This window comes from Trachymyrmex septentrionalis, unplaced genomic scaffold (assembly GCF_001594115.1).
Source record: "Trachymyrmex septentrionalis isolate Tsep2-gDNA-1 unplaced genomic scaffold, Tsep1.0 scaffold80, whole genome shotgun sequence".
NCBI lineage: Eukaryota > Metazoa > Arthropoda > Insecta > Hymenoptera > Formicidae > Trachymyrmex > Trachymyrmex septentrionalis.
The window spans coordinates 3,041,677-3,054,404 of record NW_017305988.1 but is presented as its reverse complement, the minus strand read 5'-3'; the positions used below and the strand labels follow the sequence as shown (position 1 = coordinate 3,054,404).

The window sequence follows — 12,728 nt, the reverse complement described above, 5'->3', positions numbered from 1 at the left end:
TATATTTATAATAATCTATCAAACCATATAAAAATTTTTTTATTTTAAGATAATAATATATGAATAATCGAATATACACTTTTGTGTAACAGAAATTTAAATGAAATTATGTATGATATTTTGTTATGTGCATCCACAAATCTTCAAGTTATAATAATATAGTGTACTTACGTAAGCTTTTGCATTTTCTTTGTAGGTTCGAGATTTGTCTGCGGCACCTCGATTTTTTCTTGCAACCGTTTACTTCTGGTGGCAGGTGCTTCGATAGGTGGTAACTTAATCACACGATTACCTCGAATGATTTGAATAGTCTCTTTATCGTCCTTTGAAGATTTTTTGCTTGTTTCTTTCGACACATTTGTTTGTGCCGTTGACGTTGTCTCTGCTAATTTAGAATCTTGTTCGGGTGATATTAATGTTGGCATAAGCATGCTACCCGATGCCAATGACTCTGGTATCACTCGTGGCTTGGGATCAGTTAGTGTAGACTGTAAACAACAAAAAATCCTTTAGAAATAAAATCCTAATCATCTTATAAACAATTATGTTGTTTTAAGGGGGGTGTCTCTTGACATTCAAAAATCCAAGGCAGTGAGATAGTTAACCAGCTAGCAAAAATTGACCGATATTCGAACCGAGATTAACGTTCGGTATGTCACAGTTTAGATAGGACAAAGATAACTCAAAAACTACTTACGAGAAAGCTGTATCTTAATTTCTGAAGGGAAAAAATAAAGTGTAGAAGTAAGACTCTACCATAAGATTCGCCTAGTAAAGAACCTTTATTAATAGCAAAAAATTCCTAACAAAAAGGTGACGCCAGATTGGTAGTGCAATTGTTAATAGGGCATAGCACCATCAATTATCACAAATATAAGTTTCTATTACATACTCAAGTGTGAGATCGAGACTAATCTCCACATCCTCAGCCGATATTTAGCACATACTTGACTAAGATATCAGTTGCTGAACTCGGATTTTTTTCTCTTGGAGCTCGGGCAAGGCGACTACAGATTAAGAAATTTTTTTTTGGCAAAAAGTGATCCTATTTTAATCTAGTTAGGAATAAGGAGGCATAATATTCAATCTAATTGCCATAAACAAATTATTGAAAAGAATTGCCCTATAGATCTATTATTATTATCATCGTTGTTGTCATCATCGTAGTTATCATTATTATTATGAACTATTTCTACTAATATTTTGACTGTCAAGATAAATTTGGTATTGCTTAATCCTTATCCGTTCAATATCCGTTAATTTCACGTTATATTCAATGTGCCCGAGTACTCATTATGCAATTTCGCATGCTGAAGGCATTGTAATAAATGGTTCTCTATACTTCTTATCACTCAAAATCATCTTCAAAATTATTCTAGCAATAGCTTGTCTAACGATCAACGTACTAAATAATTCTCCCTATTCTCTTCTTATAGAGTGAATAAAATAGGGTGTTGAAATCTTGTAAAAAAATTCCCTGAGAATTCTCGAATTTTCTAGATATTTTTATTTAAAATTTCAAATAAGATTAAACTATTTTTTAAAAGAGTATTCTACTTTGACGCGGGTCAAAAAAAATTTATTTTTTTTTATTTTCTTGTAATTTGGGATCTTAAAAATGTATCCCTAAAACATTGAGACGAAATTCGTCAAATTGATCGAGCTACAAAGGTTTAGAGGACGCAGCATCTATACGACGCGAGATTACCACAATGGTCCACGCAGACGGACCATTTGCGTCAAGTAGTATTAAGGCCGTGGCATACAAAAAAACTTAAGTAGTAATACGTAAGCAGTAAGCAAATTGATCAATCACTGTAAAGTCCGTAAAGTTATAACATAAGCAGTAGTCAATCCAATATGTTGATTTCCTTACTGCTTACGTCTTACTGCCTTAAGTTTTTGTTTGCCATGGGTCTTACTCTATGCAGATGGTGTCATATATAGCTCAGGATGATCCTTTGTAAGGATGCATTCGGAAACATCATCCTTGTTTAACATTCAGTGAGTAATAAGAATAAAACGGTACACGGGGATACTCGAGTGATGTTTCCGAACGTATCCTAATCTGTGAAATTTCGTTCAAAATTTCCGTTACAGATATTAGTGTGTTTTTGAGCTCTTCGAGGAAAGTATTTTATATGGTGTTGGTATAGACTAAAGGTAAGTTACTGAAATTACTCATTATTCACTGCGTAAATGCATGAGAAATTTCAATGCATTTTTCTCGGCGACTTTTTTCAAATCGGGCGTGTATTTTTCCCACGAACTACTGGGCCGATCGACCTGCGCTTTGGCGCATATATATAGTGTACATATTAGACTATCATTTGACCCTCCAACTTTTTGATATCTTCAAAATTACTATTTTTCCGGATCGCGGGAAATGAATATTTTTTAGTAAAAATCGAAATATTTTCTTTCAAGCGCCATTTGGTCAATTTTTTCTCCAATTATTTATTAGAAAACCAAATGATAACTACATTTGTAAAGAATAAAAATTCTTTGTTTCAGACGACGAGGACGGCAGCAATCACCACGCCCGATAAAAGCAAATTTTTCGAGCATGATCTGTGCATTTATTTATAACTTTTATAATTAACAATAAAACGCTTTGTAAAAATTTAAGATATTATTTCAAATATAGATAAATGTAAAATACATAACATTAGCTGTATAGATTTAAAAAACCTGTATATATTTACAAATTTAATTCCTAAAAATCGTCTTAAAAATAAGTAGTCAAAGTAGAATACTCCCTTAATTCAACTTCAAAATAAATCAAAGTGCAAACAACGCAAATATATTAATGATTAATAGAAAATGAAAATTCCACAATTGAACCTGCAAAAACTTACAGTATAGTATAAGAAACTCATTACAATATATACATATGTAATACATAAAAAAATATTTTAATCTATAATATAAATTACTATTTAAATACAAAAACTAAATATTTTTTTTAAATGTAAAATAGTGTGATATATTTAATTTTTTTCACAATTCTAAATTTGATTAAAGCTTTATATGACATATGTATCATTCATATAAAAACATTTTAAGATAATCCTACACGATCAATAATATTGATCAGTAATATTGAATCAGTAATACTGATAGTGCGCATCAATATTTTTAGTATTTTTACAACTTTTCATGATCAATATTCTTGATAATATATTTCACTTTAATTTTATGTACAATATCTATTGCACTGTGACATATACTGTAACATGGATCCTAACAAAGCGACATTGATGCTCGAGAAAAATCTAGATCATCATCAGTATTCTATGTCAATCCATCAATATTAACCACATACAATCAATAATATTGTCTCAGTATTTTAAGTATGTTAATAATAACAGTATTATTGACTGTGTAGGATGGATCACCTTTAAAATAACGTTACACAAATATACTTACATGTTCAGCTAAATCGACTCCAAGTTCCTCTTGTAACAATAATGCTTCAGCAAGTAATTCTTCTTCATGTTTGCTAGCTTCCATTTCTAAAGTAGCCAATAAATGTTCTTCTCCTTCAATTCCAACTTAAACAAGAGTATATATAAAATGCTTTTAACAATTATTATTCTAATATAATTTTTAAAACATAAAGACAAAGACAGAGACAGAGAGAGAGAGAGAGAGAGAGAGAGAGACAGAAGAAAAAAGGAAACAAGAGAGGAATTCCCTAAAATGAATCACGAATTGACATTTGATGGGACAAAATCAATTTACAGTGAATTACATTTCGTTACTTCATCTAACTGTACAAATTTACGCACTCTTTTTTTCACAAGTTTATATATGTATATAAAATTAAATTTCAACAATGGTAGAAATCAAAATTCGATATTCTAATATTAAAACTATAATATCAACTTCTTACATCTGAAAATGACGTGCATTAATATCAATAACGAAATTATTATTATAGATGTAAGAAATAAGTGCATTCTTTATACATACCTCATTATATAGGGTATGGAAAAAATATCGGGACCCTGAAATACATATCTCGAGAAAAATAAAAGTTTTAAGTAGCGCATTATATAGCAATGTGAGTGTGACTATGAATAGTATTGTTCAGGCTACATAAAAATCACTTTAAAATTTTGAAATGGAAGTTCCCATTTTTCATTACATCTTTGTAGCTGATCTCAAAAGCTTTTCAAAACACTATAATAAAGTTAGTTTTCATTAAAAACTTTGAGTTATGAAACTTGAAAGTTACAGTACCATCGACATTAATATTTTTCAAGATGATCTAATAACAACTGGGCTGCGTTCCATTTCACGCATGATGTGCAGGATGCATCGTTTATCCTTGTTTAACATTCGGTGAATAACAAGGATAAACAATGCAGCATGCGCGAAACGGAACTCAGCTCAAATCTTGCGACATATATGTCAAGGAGTGTATTATTTGTCCTTGTTCATCAAATAATAAAGAAAGATAAAATGATACTTCATGCGTAACTTGAAATGCACCCAAAATCAAGGTGATTATATCGAAGTGACTCTAACCAACATTCAAAGATTTTAGCCGTCAGTCGGACATTTTGGATAATGTCAATCCTTAGTATACATCTTAGTCTTTGACACCCTTACTACACACGTTCGATCATTCCAGGATTAATTTTCATCACTTTTACTAGTATATATAAATTATTAAACATTTTTACATATATTTTGACATCTTTAGAAAGTATCTGTACAGTTAAATATTCATAACAAATTGTAGATAAATTGTTATAACATTTGTTAATTAAATGTAGTTAACAAAATGAGAAAAATGTAGGTTCGCATAAAAATGTAAAACTCTGAAACAAAAATGTTTATAAGAAAAGTATAGTTCAATATTTTAAAATTGATATTTCAAACTGCAAAAAAAAAATAGTTTAAGTGTCGGCTGTCCAAAAGTTTAGTTATTGAGTAACCTGAAAATATTTTTGTAATATGTGTGAATAGCTATAAATTGAAGATATATTGCATTTACATTTTAAACAATGCATTTTATTATTGCTATTGTAAAAAACTTATAATTTATTAGGAAAATGTTCTTTATAATATTACAGACAATATAATATATAATATTACTGATGTTTAGCACAAGGGTGCCAAAAATCGTGTTTACTAAGCTAATGTTATTCGAGGGTTAAATACTTTTTTTAATAATTCGCGAAATATTCCCGCAATACAACCGAGAATTAGTTGAAAATAAAGAAAAAAATAAATTTTTTAATTACAAAAAATATATATTCTGTACGCACATTGGGTCATTTGTGACCCAAGAGATGAATTTCGGAGCTATACCAGTTACAGGATACGTACAAATTGAGGCCGGCAACGCACAAAACTTGTTCTCTAGATGACAAACGTTTTTTAATAGAAAAGAAATGCGCAGGACACGAATGGTATGTATTAAGGGTTAATATCGATAATATAACTTTCAAGCTTCAAAATTTCGAAAGTTTCTTAATAAAAAAATAACTTTATTATAATATCTTAAAAAACTCTCAAAGTCAACTACATGAATGTGCAATAAAAAGTTAACGTTCTTCCAACATTTCAAAGTAATTTTTACATGGTCTTAACAACTTATTCAAGATCATATTCACATTGCCATATAAAGCATTACTTAACCCTATAACTATTAATTTAAATATACTTTTAAATATATTTTTCGAGATAAGATCCTGGTACTTTTTCCGTATCCTATTTATAAAATTATATGAAATAAAAAATTAAAAAGTAAAAAGAATGAAATAATATAACAAAATTATATAAAGATCAATTCTTTCTGTTCTTTATTATATTTATTAAAGTGAGAGGGAGGGAGGGAAGCAGAAAGAAAATAGAGAGGGAATGGAAAGAAAAGATTAGAAAGGAAAGAAAAAAAGAGACAAAGGGAGGTAGAAGGGAAGAGATGTTTTAAAAAATGGATAATAATCCTTACAAGATGAAGAACCCTGAAGTAAGGTAAATTTAAATTACAGATGGGGGAACACATTTATCATTACAAAGAGAAAGATATACGCATATATTTTTATCAGTAGATATTTTATCAGTAGAGGATATTTAAAAAATAAAACTTTTATTACTTTAAACAACATAATTTAAAATATAGTAGAGGAGGGGATAAAAAAAGCAATATCATAAATTAAATAATACTCTCTAATGAAGCAGTATGATGCTAGAGACAGCAATGTAAAATTCATATATTACATATACATTACGATAAATAATATTGTACAAGTATATTACATGATTTGACAATATAAAGAACAAAATGTTTTTACTAATAAAATTATAATATGAGCAAATTAAGGAATTGAACGAACAAAAGTACAAAATATGTTGCAATACACTTATTACAATAGCATTATGTAGTATTTATAAAAATAAGAGAAAATAGAACAATAATAGTATATACAAGAAATTCTCCATTGCAAAATATGAACAGAAATAATAAACAATAGTTTTTTAAAAATTATTTGAAAATAAATAACAAATTGGTATTGAGAAAACGATATTACAAAATCAGGCTTTAATATAAGGCTTAATTTTACCTGTATCTAACGATGGTTGCAATTCTTCAGTCGAAGGCGTCTTGGTTTCTGATTTTTGTTCATTTTCACTTCCTGGCGTTATACTACTGTTACTTCCGTCAAGGTTTAATTGCGGTTCTGGCTGAATAGACTGTTCAGATATATTAAATATTGTCTTCTTATTAGAAAAATTAGAAGTATTCTGCACAACATTTGAAGCAGCAGAGATGCCAATATTTAATGAAACGGCTGTGGAAATATAACCAGTTGGCGATTCAGATGTAGATATTGCTGTTGCAAAAGACGTAGGCAGAGTCATAGTTGTTGCAGCATTATCTACAACTTTCCCATCATTATTCGAACTCACACGTCGAATTATATCTGGTGTTGAGAAAAGTGCGGGACCTAGAGTATCGCCCGGAGCTTTTCGGTTATCTCTTTTAAGCTTCTTCGCATCTGTAACAAATGTTGTAGAAATATAATTTAATGTGTAAAACTCACTTTGATTCGCTCTTAAGTGGTAACGAAGTAAAGAAATACTAACTATCTAATGTCTTGATCTCAATAGGTTTTGCGGAATTTTCTTCTCCTTTCAAAATTGATTCTATACTAGTGTCAGATTTCCTCTTTTCTCTTTTTATATCACTAGGCTTGATTTTTATCGGCGTGTTGCCGATAGAAAAAACTGTTTTCGATTGTTGTTGTATTGGCGAGTTTTGATTTGCACTTTGTTGTTGTGTCATAGACTGTTGTGACGCGAGTTGTTGTGTCAATACTGTCTTTACTGGAGAAACCTGCGCGTTTGAACTCACTGTTTTAGACGCTATTGGTAATTGTAGCAATTTCCCATCTTTGGTCGTAAAAAATTTTGCACCCGAGTTTACAAACTTTTCCTTAGAAATCAATAGGGTTTTTTTAAGACCGACATTTTTTAATTCATTCGGTTTCATCGGAACTTTTTGAATAAAAGTAACCTTCTGATTGCTTCTTCCTTGACCAGGTTTGGTCAATATCATATCACCCTTAATCATATTGGTATTAATTAAATTTGCTTTCACTTGATTTGTTTGTAGTATTTTCTCATATGCTGGTGGTGATTCTTGAAGCACAGATGAAGACACTTCTGTAAGCTGCAATTCTTCCTTTTTCTTTCCACAGAGTGTCTTGACTTGTCTCTTACTCTTAGTAGGGCTAAATCTCTCTAATAATTGAAAAATAATATTATTTTCTTCAGCTACAAAATCAAATATTTTCCAATAAACTAATTACGCACCCGATTTGTCGTCTTTTTCAGGAGTTTTCATTGCATTAACAGCAGCAGCCATCTCCATATCCAATCGCCGCACCTGTTCCATATCCAGTTGCTTATTTTGACCTCTCCTTCGAGCAGCTGTCATGCTACCACCTCTTGTAGTAAGACCTTTTCGTCCTCCTCGAGCTCTAACGTTACTTCTCTTACGAAGGCCAAAATCTGAATCGTTATCATTATCAGATTCTGATTCCGAAGATTCTGTAGACGATTCTGTGATATCATTTTCTTCTTCTTCCTTATTTTTGATTTGTACTGTAAACATGATTATAATAACACTTTGCCGTTATTATATTAATATAAAGAATATAATTGGTAATAGTTAAAAAATAATTATTAAAATGATACATTTAGTTATTCCTTGATGAGCATTTGTTATACTTCTCGACACTGAATGCCCTGACAATTTAGGAGTCCCAATAATTGTATTTGCTCTAGAAGGTCCAGTTGTATTTGGTGGCGTCGATACAATCGTTTTACGTATTGATCTATTCATCTGTTTGCCTTGCAACGATATCTATAATCCAGGAATTAAATAATTAGTAACAATATTGTTTACTATAAATATGTGTATAATTACGTTTACATTCTTTACAGTATTCTTAACCCCAACATTGTTCATGTCATTAATAGGCGGTGACATAACAATAGTTCGGGGAGAGGATGATTGATGTACATATTGTATATCATTGGGTTCAGATAAATCATCAATAATTGGTAAGGGATCCCTTGGCACAGGATCATTAGGTGACAATCTGCTTGTGTAACAATGGTCCAGCTGTATATTATACCGCATCGTATTCTGTAACTCTTCTATTGATAACATATCTAAAAAGAATTAATACATATAGAAGTTGCATAGATTAACTATAAAATCAGAAATAAAAAGTAAATTTGTGCAATATCTCAAGCTTTGTATTGACATTAATAATAAAATTTGCAAAAAAGTTAATAATGTAGACAAAAACTTTTTTATCATTGCAATTATAAAACTGGAATAAAAAAGAATTTTAACGAAAAAAAAAAATTTATATATATAAAGTACCAAGCATCGCAGTAACATTTTCTCCAAGTATCTGCTTTGCCTCTTCACTTTGCAGAGCTGTTTCTAATCTTTCCAACTGTTCTGGATCCATCTCCATAAAAGGATCTACTAATCCACCTGGATCGGTACTGACATTTGTGCTTACCGAGCTTGCTGTAGAATGAGCAAATGTCGGTGGATCTACTGTCAAGGTTATATCTCCATTTTCAGTATCTGTATCGGCTTGTCCTAATCGTACCACACTAACATTAGCACTTGATTGATTCACTGAAATGATGATTCAGTTATTATTGCACGTCATGCGATATTATTCATTTATGTCAATTCTTCACAAGACATTATTATATGTTTTACTTTACTAACTTGCTTGCAATTGCTTACTTATCAAGTTTTGTAGAGTTGCTTGATCAACAGATATTATCCCATCATCATTGACAACAATGATTAATGTATCATCCTTTTTCTCAGAATTGCTTTCCTGGGGCTCAATGACATATGAACTAGACATTCTGTTTGCCTAAAAAACAAACTTTTTTATGTATGTATATATATATATATATATATATATATATATGTGTGTGTGTATACAAAATATACTTTTCTTTTGTTTCCATAAAGGATTTTAATAATGCAATAGCTATTAATAATAAATGCTTCCAGTATCACAATAGACATAGACACAACAGCTTAACGAGTACATGTTATTCCAGATTTATCATGGATCTACTTCAATCGAAGATAAAAATTACAGTACTCATTATTACTCATTATTTACTCATTATTGTACTTGCTGAATGCATCCATTCATTCAAAAGTTTTAACCAAAGTTACAACTAATTAATTTAGCACAATTCACTGAATCATTGACTGACAAAGAAAGAATTCACTATTAAATGTACACTCAATAAAGTCATAGGTTATATATTCCAATGTATATTGATATGTATTCAGAATTTGTATTTTGCATTTTATAGATTTTCAGTATTCGCAGTGTACATCAACTTTAGAGGATTCAATAGAGCTATATTCCAAAATATTCTTTCTGAAGAAAATTTTACTCCAAGTATACAGTATATGTATAGCATATTACAATAAGTAAAATTTTTCTCGGAAAACGAATCTTTTTGGAATCTAATTCCTTTCTTTGAGAGAATGTAAGGTTACGATTACCTGGACGCGTAATTGCACAAATATTCTCCAAAAGTTCCACGAAATTGATCTTGTTGATCAATACCATCACAACATTGTATGCATTCTCGGATTCTGCACGGCCACGTCGATGGAAACACGTTATGCTTTTACATCAAAATTTACCTGTCCACGGCGTCCATGCCGTAATCGTGAAAAACAGCAATGACTAACACTGCAACGATACCGTTCCTCTGTACATAAAAAAGAAGCAGAAATGAGGCGGAAATTTGGCGATTGGCAATATCACGATTGAGTGGAATGTCGTATTAGTTTACGTTGCTGAGACGCGGAGTGAATAACGAATAACGAAAGCGGCAGCGAGGAATCGATAAGCGTGCTTCGAAGCAATCGTCTTCTTAGCAAGTAAACAACGATACAATACCGCCAAACGCTATCGAGCGAGCGGCCATTTTGTTTGACCTGCGTTTGATATCGTCGATCGGTGGTAGCCGTAACCGTCCAGTTGTGTTGCAACTTACCCGTTGTGCTCCCTCGCCGACGTCAACTCATTCCTCGCGAATGAACCCTCGATATTATTTCCTTATGATGATACAATTTCCTTATACAAAGCTTTCCGCTCAAAGTTCCACATTCATCAATGATTTACCGCATCATCCATCGGATGGGCCGATTACGTAGATATATACGTATGTACATATGCATGCCATGACATATATACGTTGTGCGTCGTGCACGGTGCATTGCGCAACTAGGAGATCGATTAAAAATGATGTGAAAAATGAATAAATACACTAAAATATTTCATTAGTTAACACACAGCTAATTTGCTCACTTTCATAATTTTCACCTCATTTCAAGATGTTTTAAGATACACTATTGATCACAATGGTTCAATGTTCAGTTTGGACGCTTTTAGCGCTTCAGTTCTATTACGTCGTAAGCCGTAAGCCGTAAGCCGTAAACCGTAAGCCGTAAGAAATTGGCCAATCACAACTGAATATGAAAAAAATAATTGACTATGATTGGTTAATTTCTAATGGCTTAAGGCTTCTGCACATCGGACGCGGAAATGCTTGCCGTGCGACAAAATATGACGCATGTAGCCAATGAACATGTAAGGTATGTATGTATGTACAATTTCGTGCAGCTTCGAAGTTTCGCTGGATAAAGGAATAAAAATACATTTAGGATTGAAAATTTTAACATTTATTTGAACATTTGTGAATTAATATTTCTGAAAATCTGAATCCATTTCAATTCATTTCAATCCATTCTTGTTTGCTGGGGGTCTTACGGTCTCTACCGTGATTGGACAATTCACTTACTGATTATTTCTTACTGCCTTACGTTTTTATATGTGCCATGGGTTTTAGCGGAAAGAGTTGAATGCTGGCTTTATTTACGGCGGAGTGGTGACTACGGAGAGCCTTCAGGTAAGACCGTAAGACGTAATCAGTAAGCGAATTGTCTAATCACGATAGAGACCGTAAGGCCAATAGCGATTCCAATCTTATGATTTCCTTACTGCTTACGTGTTAAGATCTTACATTTTTCTATGTGCTCCCGACTTTATGCATGGTCTACAATGGGCAGTAGCAGTAATGGATTAAGAAGTAGGCATAGAAATTGACCAATGCTAATTAATTATCCTTCTCACATTCGACTATAATTTGTTGATTTTTACACCTACTTTTTAATCCATTATTGCTACTGCCTATAGACGACGCATGTAGACGACGCATTACGATTTTCTTACTGCTTACGTGTTACGACCTTACGTTTGTGTACGTGCCATGTACTTAAAGCCCCTTAATGCTTTATGCCTCCGGCAGCGATTGGATATCGCGTGTCACGCGCGACGAACATCGCGCTGGTGTGCCGGAGGCATTAGGATAAAATTATACGGTGCGGAAAAGGACTACGCGGATTAAAGAATGCGTCATTGAAACAATCAATTTTAATAGCGCTAATTTGCGGGTAATTTAAGTGGCTTTAAAAACCTATTCGGAATAACACAGAATAACGCTGATTGATTATTTCTATAACGCTATAAAGCTTGCGGCACACGATGCTTGTTTTCCTGCTGGATTGCTAGCTGGATTAGAATCTTGCCACCGTATTGGCTGCGATGTTATTTCCAGCCGATTTGAACAGCTGAAAATTTACGTTTAAGCCTGTATCAGACTACCGACTCTTGATTGACGACCAATAATGAACCAATCACAATAAGACTGATTCAATGTGATTGGTCCATTATTGGTCAGCAGTCAGAGTCTGCAGTCGAATCGGCTTGTAAAGTCGATAGTCTGATACGAACTTTAGGCTGATTTTTCATTCTGACGCTTGACGCTTACTTTCAGTGGCGAAACAGATCACGTGATCGAAATTGATGCTTGGTATTCGTTTTGCCGCTCGAATTCACAGATTATATAAGAAATGCTCGAATCAAGCGTCGAGCATCAGCATGAGAATGCAGCCTTAGACATATGCATTGACGTCACTCTCTTTATACCCACTCTTAACTCTCCCTGAGTTTTAAGTCTTTCTACATGCCATGACCTTTATGGTCATTGATTTCCACGCTTGTTTACGAAGAGAAGTAAATATTTGATTATTGTGTATCCGCGGTGTGCTTAAAAAAATTATACATAAATATATGTATGTG

At 32.3% G+C, this 12,728-nt stretch overlaps 2 protein-coding genes across 6 annotated transcripts in view; one reads left to right on the top strand and one right to left on the bottom strand.

Moving 5' to 3' along the window:
* Positions 1-10,961, bottom strand: part of LOC108754705 (titin homolog) — a 22,447-nt gene extending 11,486 nt beyond the window's left edge. For 2 of the 5 annotated variants that reach the window (XM_018497206.1, XM_018497208.1), the window contains exons 1-12: positions 10,896-10,961; positions 10,582-10,811; positions 10,082-10,293; positions 9,293-9,428; positions 8,912-9,178; positions 8,453-8,694; positions 8,215-8,383; positions 7,831-8,121; positions 7,102-7,758; positions 6,579-7,013; positions 3,430-3,554; positions 172-488 (exon numbers count right to left, since the gene is read on the bottom strand). In XM_018497206.1, coding sequence (XP_018352708.1) covers positions 172-488; positions 3,430-3,554; positions 6,579-7,013; positions 7,102-7,758; positions 7,831-8,121; positions 8,215-8,383; positions 8,453-8,694; positions 8,912-9,178; positions 9,293-9,419 — 2,630 coding nt within the window. In that variant the 5' untranslated portion in view covers positions 9,420-9,428; positions 10,082-10,293; positions 10,582-10,811; positions 10,896-10,961. Of the gene's footprint in view, positions 1-171; positions 489-3,429; positions 3,555-6,578; positions 7,014-7,101; positions 7,759-7,830; positions 8,122-8,214; positions 8,384-8,452; positions 8,695-8,911; positions 9,179-9,292; positions 9,429-10,081; positions 10,294-10,377; positions 10,440-10,581; positions 10,812-10,895 lie in introns of those variants that run through there. The other 3 variants (XM_018497204.1, XM_018497207.1, XM_018497205.1) reach the window with 3 other exon arrangements.
* A 1,639-nt stretch (positions 10,962-12,600) lies between these two features.
* Positions 12,601-12,728, top strand: part of LOC108754639 (ribonucleases P/MRP protein subunit POP1) — a 5,042-nt gene continuing 4,914 nt past the window's right edge. The window contains exon 1 of the mRNA XM_018497095.1: positions 12,601-12,662. The gene's annotated coding sequence lies outside the window, so the exon portion shown is untranslated. The remainder of the gene's footprint in view (positions 12,663-12,728) is intronic.